The sequence below is a fragment of the Convolutriloba macropyga genome, chromosome 12 (assembly GCF_964194025.1).
Source record: "Convolutriloba macropyga chromosome 12, txConMacr16.3, whole genome shotgun sequence".
NCBI classification, from domain to species: Eukaryota; Metazoa; Xenacoelomorpha; order Acoela; family Convolutidae; genus Convolutriloba; species Convolutriloba macropyga.
The window spans coordinates 44,872,681-44,894,710 of NC_134479.1; the positions used below are offsets into that span (position 1 = coordinate 44,872,681).

The window sequence follows — 22,030 nt, forward strand, 5'->3', positions numbered from 1 at the left end:
GAGAGAGAGAGAGAGAGAGAGAGAGAGAGAGAGAGAGAGAGAGAGAGAGAGAAGGAGAGAGAGAGAGAGAGAGAGAGAGGGGGTTGGGGAATAGCGATAAAAGCTCATTGTGGGAATAATTTTCACAAAACCTCCATACGATTCTTGACAAAATGCTGGACACAGTCAACATTGCCGAAAATTGACCACCATAGAACTCCTTAACCTTTTTCATCAAAAAAGAAAAAGTAAAGAAAAAATTACAGCCTGCTAGTTTTATGTACTCTTATGCTCAGATTCAGAAGGCAAGCTTGTAAGAAGCCAAACACTCTCACTGAAATCTCTTATAATAACTTAAATGTTTTAGATGGTATGTATATTCCTTAAATAATAGAGTAACAGACGCTGAGATTTGCTTAAGTGCACTCTTTATTCACTTTCATACTGAGTAACTTATCTCAAACTCAAAATTTAAGTGGGCGGACAAATCTTATTTCAGCGGTTTTGGTCTGAAAATGTCACACAAATTACCTAAAGTGGACGCAAACGAGAATAACCAAACGACGCCCCATTTACAAGTTCAATTGCTTGGCAGAAGAAGACAACAAAAATGAAGTAAATAAATGGTCCTAAGAATCACCGATGGAGACCACATAGATGTATACTTGTGAGGATAGATGAAGTTGGGACGTAAGTAGATGGAGGTAAAATGTATGGATGATGGGAGGGGAGGGGTGTGGATTAAGGGAGGTAGGTAGATAGCTGATAGGAGGAGATTGGGTAAAAAGGAAAAGAAGAAGTTGGGCACAAATTTTAAAAAATTTTGCAAGTTTTATATTAATATTTTATAACCAAATATTATCAAACAAACTCTTCTCGAAGGACTGGCGTTGGGTTGTTTTCTTCAATATTTTTTGAACTTCAAGAGTTAAGCCTACAATTGTGAAAACGAAGGTAAAGGCTATCAAAATTCCCTTCTCACCAGGATACTTTGCATCCTTTGAAGTTTAGGATGAATAGCTAAATCACATACAAGTTAGAGACCTTCAAAACTAATCAGTTCAATGCAATCAAAAAGTCTGATCAATAAAAAAAGTATCACGCTCCAATCGCAAGTGCATTCAAACTATTTATTTATATGTGTAGTAGCAAAATAGCTATAGGATGTTCCTGGTGTGACTATTATGATAAACTCATGGCTTAAGAAAAATAAGTAAAAATTGTTCTCTTAGTATTCTTTCAGTAATGAAAAAAAATTTCACAATATTAGGCAACTCGCTAACTAAAAACAAAGTCCATTCTAAAATATTTGCACGTTAGTTAAAAATTCTCGCACGTTAGTTAAAAATGTGAGCATTTGGTACAATCAGTGGCCATGACAGATCTTTGAATGGAGGAAAAGTTGAAATATTTGAAGAGAACAAAAAGAGGGATTGATCAAGTTAACAAATAAGAAGAAGTCTTCGTCTTTTTTTAAGTTATGCTTAGGCTCATAAAATTCAAAGCTTCATTTTAAGGATTACAAATAGATTGGAAAAAATCAGCAGAACGGTTTAACGTGATTTTTGCTGACAAACGACTACTATTGGTTTTTCCTTTTTTATTGCTTGTTTTGCCGTTCACATCATAAACTTAACAGTTTTGGTGAATCTCATACCTGGACACTATTCAAGCGTAAGGCTCGAAATCATCTGCTCAGTCACTTCATGTCCTCCGGGTTTTACCTGTTTATCCTGTTCTTGAGGACGAAGAGTTAAATATAAACCGACTTATGTCGGAAGAATTGCTCTAGAACGACAGGCGGGTGGAAAAACATTTAACCACTTCGAACCATTGACCTCCCAATCCCTAAATTCCTAACCAGAAGTACTGCCCACTCGGTTATCAGTCCCTTCTTGTTGCGTTGCTGCAACCAAGTTTATATTAGCAACAAGCTTTACTTCGAATTGAGAGCAATTGAAGTCACTCAAAATCAAGAAGTGAAGCAAGAAAAAGGCATGTCAGAAGTCCCAGAATGCTCTAGAGCAGAAGTGCAAAAACAGTCAAGCAAAAACTTTGCATACAAATGACCAAAATATTTGCAATAATTGCTTCGAGCTTCGTTCAAAAGCAATTAAAAACAAATTGTGTTGCTCAAGCCCTCTAGAAACTTGAACTGATGGTACTACAAACATGCGATCATAGCGTAAACCTGAATCTAGCTTATTAGTTCCCCAAGAGAGCTGCTCATGGACTTAATGTAATCGGTTTCTATCACATTTCTTTTGACGAAAAGTCAATTGACTCCTGCGAACGAAAAAAAACATTCAAAAACAAAAACTGTCAAGCCCGAAAAGTTTGCATGAAAACAAACATAAATTTTGAATTCACTATAAATAATTCTGACTCCGTTCGAGAGGAAATAAAATCAGCAAACTTTAGCAATGTTACTCTCAAGCGTTGAGTAGTGAAAATCACAGTCTAGTAGCTGGGTCAATTTTGACAAAAAACCCACTGTCCAGAATCACAGCTCTGACGTCAAGCTTAAAGTCTTTTCATGTGTCAAGTATGGTCTGTTCATTCCATTTATTGGTCGAGTTCGGCATTTTCACAACTGCAGGAAATAGCGTTGTGCCTGGGATTATCGACAGTCTATTTTCACCAATTTATGTGAACGCTTACAGACAGCCGGCAGCCAGAAAGCATTAACAAAACCGCACCGCAACAAGGCAAAAACCTAGTTTTTTTTAAAAAAAAACAGTTGTATGATGCCAAAAGACTTTTTAATGCCAAAACTCAAAATTTCAAAATAATTGAAATAGGCCCAATATTTTAATGATGAACTTATCTGAAAATTTAATCAGCATAATTTACGGTAGTGAGATAACTTATTACATATTTTCAGTTCGTAAACTTTTCATGACACTTGTCAGTCATGAGTGGTCTTTTCGTCAGTTGAGATCTAATTTAGGGTAAGCATTAGAGTTTCTGGTTGAAATTGGAAGTAAACAGCGTTGAAATTAAAAAGCAATTGTTTCTAATTACTATCTAAATTTTTTTTTCGCGGCAACTAATAAAGAAAATCTGACCTGATAATATCCCCGCATGCTGTCGGATAGTAAACTATCGGTTTATTGAGATAGCAGGCGTCGTAACGTTGCTGAAATGATAATTAAAGTTGACACTTTAAAAAATATGAATCAGGATAATACTTCACATTTAATCCTTTTTTTACAAAAAGCTTTTCAAACATATCAATTACTTGTAACAAATTAACATAGAAAAACAGTTACAGGAAAATTTTTCAGTCTAATAAAATACACTGTGAGCAACCTGAAAATATGAACCATCACAACCAAACAAAATATCCTGATGCAGACAAACTTCCGTGCTTTCTTGTTTTGTAAAAAGTCCTAATTATTTAACTATTTTTCCCAGAAATCCAAGCTTTTGTGATATTTGTAAAGCTCATATTTGTAAATCATAGGGCTGCAAAAAAGAACATAAACGACTAACGTCGAGCAAGTTACTTTAAAACGACTGACGAGCGGTTAGCAGTACCCAGCTCGGGCTAAGAAATGGAAGCAATGGGAGCTGTTCAATTGATTGGAGGGGGGGGGGGGGGGGTCAACTGATCACACTCTCAAGATTAAGAACCGCCCTTTGCACCATAAAATTGTCTCCTGAAAACAGTTTTGGTGAATCGCATTCTTAGACACTGGTTGAGCGTAGGGCTCTAAGAGAACTTAATACCTCCGAGCATTATTCCGTTTTTGATAACGCAATTGCATACAAAGACCACAGGACTTCGTTTAAGAGCAATTAAGATGTGTTTTCATGAAAATTTTTGTTTGTTTCAATCTGAAAGAAATTTTGAGACATAAGCGACTAACGTGGGGCAAATTCTTCCTTTGGCCAGCTTGGGCTTAGGAGGGCAAGCATTAAGTGGCAGGAATTTGGAGCGTTAGCGGCTTGGGGGTATTAAGCGGTAGTGGTAAGGTATTAATTTGTAGAAGTTGAAGTGGGGGGGGGGGGGGGTCAAGCGAGCGGGGTTAGTGGTGGAATGAGAGGCGGGGTGGACAAGGGAGGAGGTTATAGTGGGAGTGATTTACAGTGGAGAGAGATTGGGGGATGGATAGGGAGCTCTAAGAGAGGGAGCTCTAACCGTAGAGCTCTAAGAGAGATGTGCTCAGTGGCTCATTGCCCATCGGGTTTTACCTGTTTATCCTGTTTTTGAGGACGAAAAGTCAAAAGCGTCCACCAAAAAATTGGAAGCAAAAACTTCTATAAAAAGATCACAGGACTAATGTAGCTTCTAAGAACTTCGTTGGAGAGCAATTAATAAGAAATATGATATAACAAAAAAGAAACTTGCCAATAACTCATTTGGGTCGATAGCATAGATCCATTCATGATCCCCACTACTGCTGAAACAGAAAGTAGCAGAAGGAAAGTTTAAACTAATCTCATTAAAAGACAAGAGCGAAAATGTCTCTTACGGCGGTGTAGTACCACTTCCTGTAATTCCTGAAATGAAATTTATCCCTGACCTTGATTTGTCATTCCTTAATAATCATACAATGATCATTTGTGACGTCATACACATCATAAGCTATTTCCTGGTACAGTACTTGTGTTGACAAAAAAGAAGGGGTCAAATGATGTAAAAATGGTACTGATAAACAAGAAATCCGTGAACAAACATGTCATCATTTTACCCTCTTTCGGAAACCCACTGCAGAAGGGTTTGTCAGATTTTGATAAAATGTCAGATTTTGAGCTGCTTTTCCTGAAGAGTCCTTTCGCTGCAGCTGCACTATTACGTATATTCCAACTGGGTTGACAGCAGCATATTTTATATCAACAACAGTGCCAAACTTTGACATAGAACAGTATAAATACAATTTTTGAATTTTTCTCTGTTTATATTTTTCTAGATAAAAAGTAATTCCCTATAAACTCGACCTACTCGGGTATAGTATCTCTTTAATCCTGTCATAAAAGTGTTGATTCTTGGGTGAAAACAGAGGACAACAAGACAGTGGTGGAACCCTTTGATTGCCTGCCTTCTGGTTACCATATATCGCTGTCCAGTTCTTTATGAAATCTTGTCCACCATAGAAACCACAACAATGATTTCTAAAATAACAACACTGTTTCCTTCTCCCACACACATCCCAGTTGATTAACTATTCCAATATTTTTTTATCAACAATGGGGAATTGCATTTGTGATTTGGGCTTTTTTGTTTAGAAAATTTTTCACCTTTTAATTTCTATGTGAAATTAGCTCTCAAATTTAATTCTGATAGTATATGCGGAGAACTATATAAATGATGAGCTAAAACGTTCATCGATCATCAAATGAAAGCTGCATTTTTTGAAAAAAAAGAAAGCTCAAAATTTTTAAAACGAAAACATAGCCAACAAATTGCTGGAAACAGCCACCGTTGACGCAACTGACCGCCTTTGGGATTGAATTGGAAAGAAAAATTAAAGGCAAAAATTGACTCAATCTAATACTATTTTTGAGTGGCAAAAAGTGTTATGATTTTTTTCTGCAATTTCATTAGATTCGAGACACAAGATTTAATTGGCCTCTAAAATTAGAGAACAATGAGCTTTAAACTATTATCAGTTAGCAGTATACTCTAGCGAACTTTGACAGCTTTGCTAACCAAGTCCCTAAAAATCAAGTATTAGTGCCAGTGCCACATTGGTTTATCCCGTTTTTTATCTGCTAGTTGATTTGGGACTTAACCGAGCAAATTGGCTGAGAATTGTGAATTCGATTCATTAGAAACAGTGAGTGAAATAATCTAGAAGTCAAACGTAAAAGTTGTGACTTATGTAAAAAAAACCTGATCGAAAGGTAAAAGCGAGCTAAAAAAAAGGAGAGTGCCTTAAAAAAAACGTCGTTGAGAGGCTCACCGTTGCTTAAAAAAAACTTAACATATTAAAAACAAGTCATTCAAAATCATTACGCGTTGGAGTTAATAGTTGAATGAGGTGCAGTGGGTGGATGAGGGATGGGGGTAAAGATTTGGCCCTGTCTGTGGGAGGAGAAGTGCGTAAATTGGAGTGGAGGATGCCAAAATCTAAGAACATAAAGGGCTAAAACTCTTATAATTAAGAACCGCCCTTCGCACCATGAACTTTTCACCTCAAAAACAGTTTTGCGGAATGGCATACTTAGAGACTATTAAAACTTAGGAAGGCCTTGGAGAGCTGCTCAGCCGCCGGACGCTAACTGTTTATCCTAATTTTGAGGACGAAAATTTAAACAGGCCAGAGGAAAAGTTAAAAAGGTGGACCACAAATTTGTTAGGCAAAAATAGCATAAAAAACAACAGGATGTACATAAAAGCTCCAAACTTGGTTTGAGAGCAACTAAACACATCTTTTACGTCATCCGTTCGTGTTTCTTCAACAGTTGTGGTAAATAACATGCTTAGAGAACAACAAAAATCAAAGCTTAAGATTCGAAACAACTGCTCATTGTCTCAATGCCTTCAGGCATTTACCTCTTTATACGGACACAAGAGTGTGTGAATTATTCTATACTGTGTAATTGGAAAAATTGTTAAGGCAAGAAACAAAACATCGTGCATATTTCTTTTGTTTTTCTTTCAGGATACAAGTTCATGGATACTTTCTTTCATACAACATTATTATAAGTCTCAAAAAAGGTAAATATGAAACCAAAAAAATCTGGAGATGGGTTGGAATTAACGTTTCTTGGTGGGGTAGACGCCTCTCAAAGTTTTAGTGTTCTCTAAAATTGTTTTAGCAACCTATGACCTCAATTAACTTACTAGATCGGGAACTAAAATCTGAACAGACAGAAAAGTTGCCCGCCTGATCTGGAACAGCGCAATATCTCGTAAACTCATGAAACGGGTTGTGCAGCTCATCGTACCAGTGGTAATACTACAAAACATTGAAATTTCAATTCATAACTGTGACTGAAAGCCGTATTTCATCCTTATATATAATTTCCAGGTAATCATGCTAGGATCATAATTTCCAAGTAACCATGCTGATAAAATGTCAGACTCTGAGCTGCTTTTCCTGAAGAGTCCTTTCGCTGCAGCTGCACTATTACGTATTTTCCAACAGGGTTGACAGCAGCATATTTTATATCAACAACAGTGCCAAACTTTGGCATAGAATAGCAAAAATACAATCATTGAATTTTTTCACTATTTATATATTTTTTAATTTCCTATAAACTCGATCTACTCGGATATCTCTTTAATCCTGTCATAAAAGTGTTGGTTCTTGGATGAAAATAGAGGACAACAAGACAGTGGTTGAACCATTTGATTGCCTGCCTTCTGGTTACCATATATCGCTGTCTAGTTCTTTATGAAACCTTGTCCACCATAGAAATCGCAACAATTATTCCTAAAATAACAACACTGTTTCCCTCTCCCATACACATCCCAGTTGGTTAATTGTTCTAAAAATTTTTTCAAAAATGAGGAATTGTTTTTGTGATTCGGGCTTTTTTCTTGAGAAAACTTTTCACCTTTTATTTTCCATGTGAAATTATCCCTCCAATTTAGTTCTGATAGAATATGTGGAGAACTATACAAATGATGAGCTAAAACGTTCATCGATCATCAAATAAAAGCTGCATTCTGTGAAAAAAGGAAGCACAAAGTTTTTAAAACGAAAACATAGCCAACAGATTGCTGGAAACAGCCACCGTTGACGCAACTGACCGCCTTTGGGATTGAATTGGAAAGAAAAATTAAAGACAAAAATTGACTCAGTCTAATACTAGTTCTGAGTGGCAAAAAGTGTTATATTTTTTCTGCAATTTCATTAGATTCGAGACACAAGATTTAATTGGCCTCTAAAATTAGAGAACAATGAGCTTTATACTAATATCTGTTAGCAGTATACTCTAAGGAACTTTGATAACTTTGCTTACTAAGTCCTTAAAAATCAAGTATTAGTGCCAGTGCCGTATTGGTTTATCCCGTTTTTTTCTGCTCTTTGATTTGGGACTTAATCGAGCAAATTGGCTCAGAATTGTGAATTCGATTCATTTGAAACAGTGCGTGAATTAATCTAGAATTCAAACGTAAAAGTTCTGACTTAAGTAAAAAAACATGATCGAAAGGTAAAAGCGAGCTTAAGAAAGGATAGTGCCTTAAAAAAAACGCCGGTTGACCGTTGAATGAGGTGCAGTTAGGGGATGGGGGTAAAGATCTGGCGCTGTCTTTGGGAGGAGAAGAGGGTAAATTGGAGTGGAGGGTTCCAAAATCTAAGAACATAAGGGGTTAAAACTTTTATAATTAAGAACCGCCATTCACACCATGAAGATGTTTCCTCAAAACAATTTTGTTGAATTTGCATACTGGCAATTAGAGACTATTAAATCGTAGGAAGGCATTGGAGAGCTGCTCAGCCGCCGGACGCTACCTGTTTATCCTAATTTTGAGGACGAAATTATAAACAGGCCAGAGGAAAAGTTAAAAAGGTTGACCAAAAATTTTTTAGGCAAAAATAGCATAAAAAGGACCACAGGATGAACATAAATGCTACAAACTTTGTTTGAGAGCAATTAAACACATTTCACACCATCGGTTTATGTTTCTTCGCCAGTTTTGGTAAATGACATGGTTCGATATCAGTAAAACTAAAAGCTTCAGCTTCAAGACAACTGCTCATTGTCTCAATGCCTTCAGGCAATTACCTCTTTATACGGACACAAGAGTTCACGTGTGTGTGTAAATTATTTTATACTGTGTAATTTGAAAAATCGTTAAGTCAAGAAACAAAAGATCTTGTATATTTCTTTTGTGGTAATAATGGAATATGGCAACCATAAATAGTTGAAAGTATAAAATTACTAGGGACTATTTTTGGGTTCAGATTTAAGTTCATGGATACTTTCTTTCATACAACAATATTATAGGTCTCAAAAAGGGTAAATATCAAATCAAAAAAAGTGGAGATGAGTTGGAATCAACGCTTCTTGGTGGGGTAGACGCTCCTCAAAGTTTTAATGTCCTCTAAAAATTTTTTTTAGCAAACTAAGACATCAATTAACCTGCTAGATCGGGGACTAAAATCTGAACAGACAGAAAAGTTGCCCACCTGATCTGGAACAGCGGAATATCTCTGGTAAACTCATGAAACGGGTTGTGCAGCTCATCGTACCAGTCGTAATACTACAAAAAACATTGCAATTTCAATTCATAACTGTGACTGAAAGCAGTATTTCATCCTTTTATATAATTTCCACGTAATCATGCTAGGACCATATCTAAATTGCCGGATTCCATACAATATTCCTCGATCATTCAACAACTTTTTGGGAAGTCAATAAACGTGTGTTTGAAACTTTTCTCCGTAAATTCTTGCTGGAATCATTTATGCTCTTCCAAAGATTGTATTAGGCAACACTTTATAATTTGTATGACATATAAGATTACCTAAAAAGTTCAACCCTGGTAATAACCAGTCAGAAACGCCGCTGGCATAATGATAAAATGCTTCAAAAATTCGCGTCCAAAGAAATGGTTGGAGCTGGTTCGAAAGAAAATGCAAGCTGTAAATGTAAGACCGCAGGACTACGGTATTCTCGCTCATTTTTTGACAGAATGTAAACATCACTCTCCAGAACGCATCAATCGTAAATGTGGAACAAAATTAATGGAGTAAAAATTTTTACCTGGTTGTTGACTGCATTGTGCCACACAGTGAAGCGCCAGAAATTTTCTCTAGCCCTGGAACGAAATATTGCATTTTCTAACAAATTTCATTTTCAATTTTCATAAACACGTTTTGGTGCCAAAATAATCAAGAACAACTGACTAACATTGAACAAATAGCTCTCAAACAGTTGGACTACACATTTTTGGTGAAATACTCACTTGGAGACCAGGAAAAGTCTCAGCGCACTGCACAGCTAATTAATGCCCTCAAGATTTATAAATTTATTCTATTCCGCAGTCAAGTCGGGCGGATGAAAACGAATCTTCGTTCACATAACCTATATAAGAAGTATCAGAGAAACAATCATTAATTGGGAAGTTGATGGGAGCATGGGTGCATGGGTGCACGAGCTGGGGTGGAGATAGTTAGGAAATAGATAGCTGAGGGGGATACGTAGGTGCTGGGGAGTAGGTGGGAGGTACGTAGAGGGATGGAGTATAGGAAGGGGTTTGGGTATGTAGGTATAATAATAATCAGTTGTTGTCAAGTAAGTTAGCATTGCTGTACAAACCAGGTTGCACCTAACCGCCACTTGCTTGATAGGTCATCAAAAGGTCCGGTGGTCCTAGTCAAGTGATGCCCGCAGCACTGATAGAAAACCTTTTTAAAAAAACAGATGCTCAAAGTCCAGGGGATTTGAAACAATGGTCAGCCTACTCCAATAAAGAAACTAAATGTTCGTTATTGCTAATGTAGATGTCTCAAAAATTCCATTGATAACGTTGAAAATTCATTTTCACTCAAAGTTTGTACTTCTGAAATAAAATGAAATTTATGTTTCAAGATAAAAATCTACAATTTTTTATTCATACTCCTAGTTTGGGGCTACATCCATTTACCACGTTTGTGCTTTTTATTTGTAACTGCCAGATTTTTTCTCCTGATGACTTAAATGACCCAATCTCTTCTTCTGTTTTGAGACATTATTTTATTTTTATTTCAACTTCCGGTCGAAGTATCTCTGTTAATTTTTTAAAAATGTGCAAATGTTTGATCAAAAGCATATTATAATTTTCTATTTTTTGCATTGTTGATTCCGTTTTTCTTTTAATAAGCTGATTTTGGCAAATTGTATTTTTTGTTTTGATATCAGCGGTTAAAGTATCGCTTTGCTACTGATTCCATAGACTGAAACACCAAAGCTTAGTATTGGTTGTAGGTAAACTTTATACATAATAGAAAAGCTGTGCAGTTTTTAAAATCGATCTTGATTTATAAAACAAACCTGAAAGTTTTGACAGTTTTGAATATAATTGAAAAATATGACCATTAAAGTTAATTTTTTGTCAATTTATACTCCTGAGTGATATAGAGACGTTTTTTGACTGATGGTATAATTCTTCATCACTATCTCTGATCGGGAAACCTTTCCATTTGCTTTTAGATTCAATAGGTGGGTTTCTTTAACTTGAGGGTCAGTTTGTTTCATTAAACGTTGTCGACAAGAGATAAGTTGACATCGTATATGCTTCTTTACCTAAACGCGCATTTTGTTTCATAACAGCTTCGTCAGTGAACAAGTTTGCACTGCAGTCACCGCAGAGTCCCGAATATTTGTTATATAAACCAGGAAGAGGAGTGCTCCTAGCACCGAACTTTACAGCTCTCCATATTGTATTGGCAAGAAATCCGATTTCAACTCAGCTGATTTCACGCATTTTTGTCTGTCACTAAAATTAGAGTTATCCAATTATATTTCAACTCCTCTCATCCCTATGTATTCCAGCTTTTCCCAAAGCAAATTTTGTTCATTTGCGTCATATATTTTCTTCAGATCTATTCAGAAAGCTTTTACTTGTTCACCTCTTTTCCCAAGTTCTTTGTGATGCCCTCGAATCTTACCAATGCGTCAGTGGTCCCTTATTGGGGCTGAATTTTACTCAGTAAATCAAATTTCTTGGGGAATGTGGTCTTTCGTTTACACAGAACTCCCTCTATAATTTTTCCAATATTTGGTAATACATTATTTGAGCTGTATTCTTCTGCTCCATGAGTTTTCCCCTTTATGTATTGAAATTACTGCTGCTCTTCGGAAATTGTTTGTGAATGTTTTGATTTGGAAATACTTCTTGACTAGAAATGTCAATGTGAGAGCTATAGAAAAAAGTACTCTATTATTTTAAGTATGATAGTATTCCGTTCGTTATCATCAATGCTGTAGTTACCTTTTCAAACTTTCAATGACTTAGTGACATTCGTAATTCATTTGTTTGCGAAAAACGTGCAACTTAAAGTTCTTTTGTCTTAAATTTTTTCGAGGGCAACTAATTTATTCGACAGAATTCTTCCATTTGTTGCGAAGAATTTTTTAAAGCTTTCAGTCTTTGTCTCAGACAGTTCGTTATGTTTTTTTTCGTGTATTTAGACTCAGATTCTCATTTTACGGAAAAAGGTGCCATAATTCTTTTTTGCATTTATTTGCAACTTTTTCGGGTTAATAATTTTTTGCAGCTTATTCCTGATTTTTGATGAACTTTCCTCGGTATATGGGGGGAGAGGTAGGAAGGTGATTGTTGATTAATCTGAATAAAAAGAAGGGATTATTACGGAAACACTTTTTCTCAAAGTGATCTTTCGACCTTGAAAATTACCAGAAGTTCCTAAATGCTAAATTTTAGAAATTAAGCTGTAATTATTGTCCGATGTTCTAAAAAAGAACAGAAAAGAACAACAAAAAACAACAGAATTAATTGTATTGTGTTCGTTCTGGAACAACTCGTTTATCTAAATCAAAGAAGTCAAAGTTCAATTCATTAACGAACTTGCTTCAGCTTTAGAAACCTTCAAAATATCATTACTCTTCTTCTGATCGTATAAATCATTAATAAAATTAACTCTATATATACATATATATATATATATATATATATATATATATATATATATATATATATATATATAAAGTAACAAATTTGGCTGAGAGCAATTGAATCTGGGTGTATGTTGTGAAGAAACTTTATTAGAACATACCTTATATCTGTAACAATAACCAACTAACACTGCAAATTGTTCTCGAACGATTGGCACGCGGTTGGCTCTTTGGTTTGGAGAGACCAACTTAAGTTTAATTGAGATGCGGGAAAAGGAGTAGATGAAGGGTTGCATTAAAGGGTCGTATTTAAAGTGGGTGTGGACTGTGGGTCTCAATGTGGTGGAGGTTACGGGGTGAGGCTTGGACGGGTCAAGGGGGTTGAATGAAGAGCTTTTAAATCTCTAGCATGCTTTATTGGTGATTCACAGCTGAGCAATTAAAAAATCTCAAAATTATCAGAACAGAAACTATTCCTTGAATCCATTTAATTCAATTGCTATAAAAGCAAAATGTCCGAAAACGGAAATAAGCGCTTTTTGAAGGATAATTTCTTGATTGCTAAATACAGTAGCTAAATCAACACAATCATTTTAGCTATTTTAACTGTTGTGGAAAAAGGCATAATACTCAGAAATAGTCAAAAAGCAAGCTACTTTTAAACTTATTTTGTAACTTCGTTCAAAATGATTTTGCTTGAAAACTATTCATCAGAGCAATATTTAATCTCGACGCATTCAACAAACAGTTTTGATTGAGATTCAGGTTGACTTGTTAGAACAGTATAGACAGTCATTCTATATGCCAACATATAGGCAGTCTATATTGCCTATGTATTGCAATAATTTTTTGTGATGTGTAATAACAGCCAGGTGAGGTTGTCGTGTTACGTTCAACTAGGATTGAGAACACTTCGATCACGGTTTTATATTTAATGATTTGAAAATTCTCAGTAGAGTCCAAAATTTTTGATTTTTCAATTCTTTCTAAGGTTGCTCGTTACTCATTTTTACATCATGCTTTTGCACATCCCTTACTGGCAATGGGAACAATCTTTTGCTAGCACAGTTCTCAAAATTAAACAAATTATTCTAAGTTCTCAGTGTCCGATTTTTGATAATTTTATATTCTCCTTTAGACCATTGACTAATTAGTGCTACTGAATTAATCAAAGAAGGAACCCAATTTTAATGTCATCTAAATTAGCCTTGCCGCAAAGGACATCAGCCGTGGACATTTGTGCCACTCCCTCCAGTACGTTATTAGGTTATAAATTCCCCTCCATTACAGATCACGTGCCATTATATAATAAATCATTATCATTATGTTTTAATAATGCATGTGTTGTTGAGCGCTTGTTGTTGAGAGGGGGTGGGGGGGTTCCAAAAAATAAACACCAACGAGGCGGGGGGCACAAACGTAAAAGGTCCGGTTTTTTGGGATAGTTCTGTACACAATTATACTATCTGCTCTTCAGCTTGAGCGTAACTTGAGCATATTTTGCGATCCGTTTTCTCGTTAGTTATTGTATTTCCAACATTTTATTTCTTCACTCACATTAGCGTCGAACATTATTAAAGAATAGTTTTACAGTTTAGTGTGCTTGATTTAACCTCTCTAGAATCTCGTGATATTGTTCGGGTTCTTGCCAACTAACGTATCAATGGGGTCGAACAGGACAAACACGAGAATGATGCCCAGAATTCCAATCAACAATGCAGATAGACCAAAACCCAAGTGGAACAGGAGTAGTCGTCTCGTGTAGTAGTAATAGCCCATCATTCCAAACACACTAAAAAAGAAAAACAAACAAAGCAGAACATTTCCTTTACCCCGTTTCGCCCTTCCGCCCCCCCCCCCCTCTAATTTTCAGTTAGGACATGTTAATAAGGCTTATTTTGGACAATCGCACCGGCTATTACTTTCCATAATGAGTCCAAAGATTGCAGGACAATTTTCCGCGTTTAGACATTTGATTGTAAAAGCCCGGACCCTAGTTTCATAGCAAACCAGTACTGATTCATGATATATCAATAGTAAAAGGCTATATCAGTACTGTTGCAAAGTAATCTAAGGGTACTTTAATCGAAGGCTTCGCAGAATAAGCTCAGACAACATTTCTTTTCATGAATTTGTCATGCACAGTCGGTTTTGATTCCTTTCTCAGTTCTTAGAAAAGTCATAATTTATTTTGAAATTTTCGAAAAAAAAGTTGAAATTTTACACGATGCGCAAACATCATAACTGACAAAACCCGGGAAATTTGCAAAATCGAGGGTTTCTGCGGACAAAAAACGGTAATTAACAGGCTAAACCAGTGCAAAATCAGTTAGAACCAGTTGAAGAGTTAAAAACCAGTTAAACTACGGTTTTAGCAAAAAGTGTTCCGTTTTTTTTCAGGTTTTTGTGAACTAATTTCTCTTTTTTCAGGTACTTATGTGTCCAGTTAATCAGTCCAGTTGATGTGTCCAGTTTGTCACTGGAGGGGGGGGGGGGGTGTTGCCGACTGATATACGAGGGAGCTATATTAATTTGGAAACTTAAGAAAAAAATAGGAAAAAATAGTTAAATCACCCCCTAACCCGATTGATACGATTGATGCGATTATTTACGTATTAGTTGGTACTAGTAGGGGTTGTGCAGAATGCAGTCTGTAATAGTATGGGTAGTGGGGGGCTGCAGGGGGTACTACTTGGGGTGGTGAGGGGCTGCAGTTGGCACTGGTAGGGGTGGTGGGGGGCTGCAGTTGATTATATTAAATAATTGAATAAAAAAAAATTTTCCTTCTTGAAAACTCAAAATTCCTTTTTTTAATTCTCTTGCTGCTGTTTTTTTCTGTTTTATATGTCTTGTGAAGATCTTCATATTGTTCTGAACGATCTGGAGATTGTCTGGGACAGGACTTCCTCTACAACCCCGACCCAAGTGTGACCACATCCATGATCCACAGCGGTGGAGTCGGAGTGAACAGTGAAAAGATTATTAAAGACCTGGTTATTAATGTCCAGATCATCTGAAAACGTCCAGTTGAAAACATCCAAGTGCAATTAATCCAGTGAGGCAGTGAGGCTACTATTAGATGCTACTATTGACTCAATGATGCTACTATTGATCCAGTGATGCTACTATCATTGATGCTGACTCAGACGATGCTAATATCAGATTCAGACAATATGCTACCTCTGTGGTACCTCTGGGTTATCAGAAATCAAAAGGATCATCTCCGAGGGCATGGCAGTTACCAGAACGAAAACATAAACTGACAAAAGTCGGAAGAATTGCTCCTGAACGACAGGCGAGGCAATTTAATTCAGGGGCTGGGGCCTAGATCAATTTTTCTTCATGGGAGCAAAAAACTTTTCCCACACCGGGATTCCAACAACTGACCCCTCAAAGAACCGTGCCCCACGTCCTTCCAACTGCGCCATCAGAACCTTATTGTTGAAGTGCTGCAACCAATTTATATTAGCAACAAGCTTTCCTTCGGAGTGAGAGAACAGAGATTACTCAAAATTGAAGAACCAAAGCGCGAAAAATCATTTGAGAATTCAAAGAATGTTCTAGAAAAAAAGCGCAAAATTGTCATGCAAAAAACTTGCAATAAAAAAGACACACACGTTAACAATAATTGCTATGAACTTCATTCAAGAGCAATTAATCAGTAGTATCAGAAAGAAATCAATAGGATCGTCAAACTCCAAATACTTCAGTTGTATAAATAGTTTTTGTGCATAATCGTTTCAAAAATCCATCAAAAATTAACGATTATGCAGTTGGTTTTTTTCTCTAAGTAGAAATTAGTCGAAGTATTTTTTTCTGTTATGGTTTATATTACTATGTTATGAGCTCTGATCGGAGAAAAAAAGCAGATAGATAATTCTGAACAGTCTAAAATTTCAGCTAAGTTTAAGAATTCAATGCTGTTCTTACACTGAACAGACTTCGTTTTTTTTCTGTCTGACTTTACACTTTTCATAGTAAAAAAAGACTTGATCCAAATATGTTCAGAGTAAAAATACAGACTGAGAAATACTATGATTCAACGCAGATTTACTATGTTACTATGATCCGGGAGGACAAGAATAGAGCATGAATGAGTAAAATGCAGACTTGAGATTTCAAGACTCAGTTTTGGATTATCTCTCGAGGAATAGTGAAATTCACAAATTCCTTGCTTTCCTTCAAACGACATTGGGATCTTCATAAATTTGAAAACTGTCAGAATCTTGAACTACAACGTTTGGAGGAAATGATAATTTACGGTTATTGTGTTGATCTTGGGTGTAAATTGGATGTTATACTGATTCAGTAACATTTCTCATTACTTTCCAATATGTTGCCAACTTAAAAGAGGCTTTTAGTTTTTTCGCTTCGAATTGGAGGTTTATGGAAAAGAGATAAGCTCTCCAAGTGTGCACAAATATTTGTTCAACTATAGATGTTTGTTCACCAAGAAATCTTGTTTACTTTGTCATATTTGTTTACCTTGATATGCAGCTGGGCACCATAGTGAGCATGAAGAATATGTAGAAGCTGCACCAGATGGGTAGAGGACTCAGAACTATCACCATGTACCACAAGAATGTCAGGCCAAGGTAGAAAAACACTAAACAACAAATCCAATTTCAACCACTCATTCCAAATCAAATCAAACCTGGCTCCCAACTCTGGCCCTCGACTTCTGAAACGACCATGCTTGACTGAAATGTGGCACGAAAAACCACACTCAAATTAAATAGTTCATTAAAAAGATTTTAGCTCGACTTAAATGGTCACCTGATATTTAGCTCAGACCCAGTTTTGCTCGCTAGTTCAACCCAAAATTGAATTGCTAGACTTGAGCTCAACCTCTGTCTTGATTTCTGGACTTTAGCTCAACACAAGCTTCGATTGCTAGTCTTTACCTCAACCCAATTCTTGATTGCTAAACTTTAGCTTGAACAAAGTTTTGATCGCTAGATCCCAGTGCAATCCAAATCTTGATCACTAGACTCCCGTTCAACCCAATTTTTGATAGCTAGACTTCAGTTTAAACCAAGTCTTTCCCAGTCTACTTTACCGAAATCCAATTTTTGGTTGCTGATTTTAGCTCGACGCAGATTTCTAGAAGGGACCTAGGTTCAAAAAACAAACAAAACGCAAAATTATAGCGATGATACAATTCCAACTTGTCAATTGAAAAAACTTTCAAGAAAAAGAAGTCTCAAGGGGCACGTCTTCAGTTGAATTGCCTGTTCATAAATTTAATCAACTGCTGGAATTCTTCTAGAAAAGTTTTAAGTGCTAAATCGAACCTTAGTACTAATCAACGTACTGACAGTTGCCGCAAAATGTCGAGCTGCACGTTTGCTCGGGTAAAAATTGGAATTTAAAATTTTTCTGCAGATGTCATTTAAAGATGAATTGAGAAAACGTCGCCTTTGTTTTTCCAGCAGAATCGCGGTTCACTTATTAGTAGAATGCAGCAACAGAACTTCTAATAAAAAATTTTATTTGGGCTGTTCTGTTTCAATTTTGTTTGTGTCTTCTTAGCTTGGTGGTCGAGTTAAAAAAACTGTGTTTCTCCTGGGATTTAGGCAAGCATAATAAAGAATCATGCTTCAGGATAACGCATTTTTGTTCTCGAGTTATAAAAACTTGAAAGAATGATTATTGTGTGCAATAAAGCAATTTCGTATTTTTTATCAAATAGAACCCTTTTACCCTAATATTCACACGAAACTACGTTTGTTAATTAGCGGAAAAAATTTGATTTTTTTAAAATTTCTATTAGCTTTTAATTTGAGCAAGAATGTACTACAAATCCGTTTATCTGCTTTCAAAATTTTTAGTACTGGGACAACTTTTGTTAATTCGGACGTCTATCCTGGCCACATCTATCTTTAGCCAAAATTCAAATTTGGCCGTCTTTATTTGCATCTAATAAATTGATTTGAAATCACAATGTGTTATTATAAACGATTCCGAAAGTTTTCATTTTGTTTTCCATAAATTGTAATATTTTTGCTGTTTTCTGCTGATTTCCTTTTTTGAATTTTGCAGAAAATTAATATAAGGTTTGAGGTAATTAGCGTGGTTTTAAAACATACATTTTTCATCGTTGAATTCAGACTTCACCAAATTTCCGTTTATCGAAAATTATTCAAACATCAACGCCGTCACTAGGACGCAAAAATCTACTCTGCGGTTTTTGGTGGTGAAGTTTCTATTTTCACCAAATTAAGTGCTAAAAACTGCAATTTTTACAAGCCTTTCGAAAGTTCATACATTTTAAAAAATTTCAACCGTAATATCTCCACCTGTATCAAATGGTTATTGTTAAGAAGTCTTTTATCGCAACTTCAGAATCCTTAAAAGTATTAACCAGTTGCTTACTATGTGAACTCCATGAAGTCTCATAAGTCACATGTAAAATTATTTAGTCAAATTGTGAGCCTCTTTCACTGCCTTTCCACAGGTTCTACTGCAAAAACCACTTCTGTTATTTAGCTGTGCAAAAGGAGCATATATGTCGGGCATTAAACCCATCTGAGAGGAACTGGTTGACAAATACTCTGAAGTTTATCGTGCATGCAAGACCATATGAAAGTTAAGGTGCGTATTTTTTACGCTTATTGATAGCTTCATCAGTGGGTACAAAAATTTGCTTTTAATACCAATGATTAATTTTTTGCACTGAGTTTTCAGAAGAAGCGCATTTTCAGTCTCTTAAAAGTTCTAGGAACAAATTCAGCTCTCCAGGAAACAGTCCAATATTTTTTCCGCTAATAATTTTCTCGTAGCTTATCAAGATAATATCAACCTAAATGCCAGCTATCTGCTGTTCTATAACGCATAATTGGTTTTATGATAGCATCGTCAGTGTGTAGGGTTCTAGTAAAATATGAGCCAACTAAGCTGGGATGGCATTGCTAAAAATTTCCCCAATTTACTAGCGCTGCAGTTTTGCGCAACCTAGAGAAATACTCTTATAGGATTATCAGGTTAATGGGGGGTTCTATAATCTATAATTTTATAATGCAAACGCAGGGTTCTATAAAGGGAAGGAGCCACAGACACTAAGTCCACGCTTAGATTAAATTGTGTAGGAATAACTTCTTTTATCTACCCCTAGAAAGGCATTTGCTCGACTTTCAGTACGGTGCTCAATTGCTTAATTTTAGCGCATAAAGGAACCCCCCCCCCCCCCCCAAAAAAAAATCAATAGTTTTCGTAAGTCAAAAGTTCTCATAAGTGGAGGTTGATGGGCTGATACCTGCACTCCAGCAGCACATGAAGAATATCCAATCACAGTCGCAGTCACAGCAGTGATGATGGTGGTGGTGATGGTGATCACAACACATTTTGAGACCCCAATTTTAGAGAAATTTGTAAAAACTACTCAAATAACTTTTTCATAACTGAAAAGAGCGACTCTCAAAATTATAACATAATACCAGTTGATAAAAAATGTCAATGAAATTGCCCAAGCTAGCTGTGATACGTCAATGATTTCTTTCCACGGAAAAAAAAACATCAAGCCAGCAAAGGACCAGCCCTTGGTTGACTAATATTTATGCTCTAACATTAACTTAGAGTATACTGAGAATAGCAAAAATCAGAACACCATCTGTGATTTCTTGGCTATATTTAAAAGTTTATTTACAGTTCTTTATTTTAAGAGGCAAACGGACGTGTAGGGACGCCTATTCTGTGTTCCAATTCCCAGTGTCTGTTCAAGACGCCCTTGCAAATAATGTTATATTCTGATACAATTTCAAAAAGAATAACACATGCGCCAATGGCCTAAAAGTTTTATGCCCACTATGCTGGTGGGCGCAGAAGAGACCCGTAATACTACTCTCTATCGCACTTAATAGCGTCATCAGAAAGTGCCAATATTGGGATAATATTACTCTGGGTCATGATGTAGAAATAACTGGACTCGGATATAGTCACTAAGAAAATTCAGCACATCATGAGCTGGAAAAATGAGCTTCGCCAATTTTAAAATCTGGTACTTTATATAAGAAACATTGGCACGCCAGAATCTGACACAGAAGCGATCTGGCTATTGAAAATTTGTACGTAAGGGTTTCAGCGACTTCATATGGTTTATTGAACAGCACATGAGTAAACTTGGTTGGCTCAGAAATAAAACGGTTTTCTTATTTGGAGGTTGTCTAGCAAAATTAACTGATTTTATGACCTGGTTGTTCAATGTAGCACTTTTTCTCGACCCGGACCAGACTAGTGCTTTGGGTTACTCGTTCTCTGTGTCAATTTTTCTCGCTTTGCATCGACACAATGAAACTCAATAAATCAAAAAACAATTGTCTAATATACACTAATTTACAGACATTTTTGACAAAAAATGTCCAACAACTTATCTACTCAACAAATCACCAGTACAAAAACTCAACTTTCCACTTTCCAATAATAAAAGAAAATTTGAGGTCTAGTCGAATAAAGGAACAAAAAAGAAATGTAAACCATCTAATGCTTAGAAACAAAGAATGCTGAGCCTGATTAGAAGTTCAAACATAACCGCGTAACGTCCAGCCAACTGCTCTCAAACAAGTGGGGCGAGGTTATCTTTGTCAAAAACTAGCTACAGAAGAGGGATCGATCACTCTGGGTTACGAGTGGAACGATGTGCAGGGGGCGGAGGTCGGGCTCAAGTGGGTAGGGGCGTGATATGGGAGAGGGGGATGATTTGAGGGAGGGGGTAAAGGGGGCGTTAAGCGGAGGGGTCTAACTCCTATAATTGCCCTTCAAACAATCGATTCATGTCTTCAAAGCAATTTCAATGAATCGCATATTTAGAGTCTAGTAAACTGAAAGATTCCAAGAGAAATTACTGCCCTCTGGGCGTTCTGCCTGTTTTTGAGAACGAAAAGTTAAAAAGGTCATACTAAAACCGGTCAAAAAATCGCATGAAAGGGGCTGAGGGACTGAGAACGTAGGGTAAAAATAATCAAGCGCTAAAAGCTGAAGGCATGTCTATCTTAGCAAATAAATCTGGGCTTTCGCAAAAAAAAATCTATCTCAGTAGCTCTATCTAGACTTGGTTTACTTGGATTTAAATTGAGAAGATTTAGAAATAAGAAACCAACTCAAATATTGTGATACAGATTAGGAACCAAAAAATGCGTAGATTTGGGCTGCAGTGCTATCTGAATGGGAAATTCTTGCATAACACTCCAAGACAATAAACTGTCTCTCGGTTAACGCCAGAATTTCTCAGTGACTTTATCTGACTGAGGAAACCTACATAAACGAGGTATCGAGACTGGGTTTGAATCAAAAGTTTGCACGGACTGGGTTGGAATTTAATATACAAACTTACACCCCGCAGACTGCCGAAAAATAGCCGACTAGGATTGAGAGTACAGAAACGAAAAAACTGATATACGAAAAAATTATCACGTGCGAACGTGAAACTATTTTGATTTCATTCCGCAGTCAAACATACTCCTGTGTCTTTTTGAGAAGATACAAGTGTACTATCAAACCCAATAAGTTTTAGAGATGATGACCAAGACCTATAAGC

General features: G+C 36.3%; 1 protein-coding gene across 2 annotated transcripts in view; it reads right to left on the reverse strand.

The window, feature by feature from the left end:
* Positions 1-19,987, reverse strand: part of LOC142350579 (uncharacterized) — a 25,921-nt gene extending 5,934 nt beyond the window's left edge. Inside the window, exons 1-9 of one of the 2 annotated variants that reach the window (XM_075402442.1) lie at positions 19,754-19,987; positions 16,984-17,104; positions 14,156-14,290; positions 9,646-9,700; positions 9,069-9,142; positions 4,928-5,097; positions 4,458-4,485; positions 4,334-4,382; positions 3,048-3,118 (exon numbers count right to left, since the gene is read on the reverse strand). In XM_075402442.1, the coding sequence (XP_075258557.1) occupies positions 3,048-3,118; positions 4,334-4,382; positions 4,458-4,485; positions 4,928-5,097; positions 9,069-9,142; positions 9,646-9,700; positions 14,156-14,290; positions 16,984-17,104; positions 19,754-19,841 (791 nt within the window). In that variant the 5' untranslated portion in view covers positions 19,842-19,987. Of the gene's footprint in view, positions 1-3,047; positions 3,119-4,333; positions 4,386-4,457; positions 4,486-4,927; positions 5,098-9,068; positions 9,143-9,645; positions 9,701-14,155; positions 14,291-16,983; positions 17,105-19,753 lie in introns of both variants that reach the window. The other variant, XM_075402441.1, reaches the window with a different exon arrangement.
* Between the last annotated feature and the right edge of the window lie 2,043 nt (positions 19,988-22,030).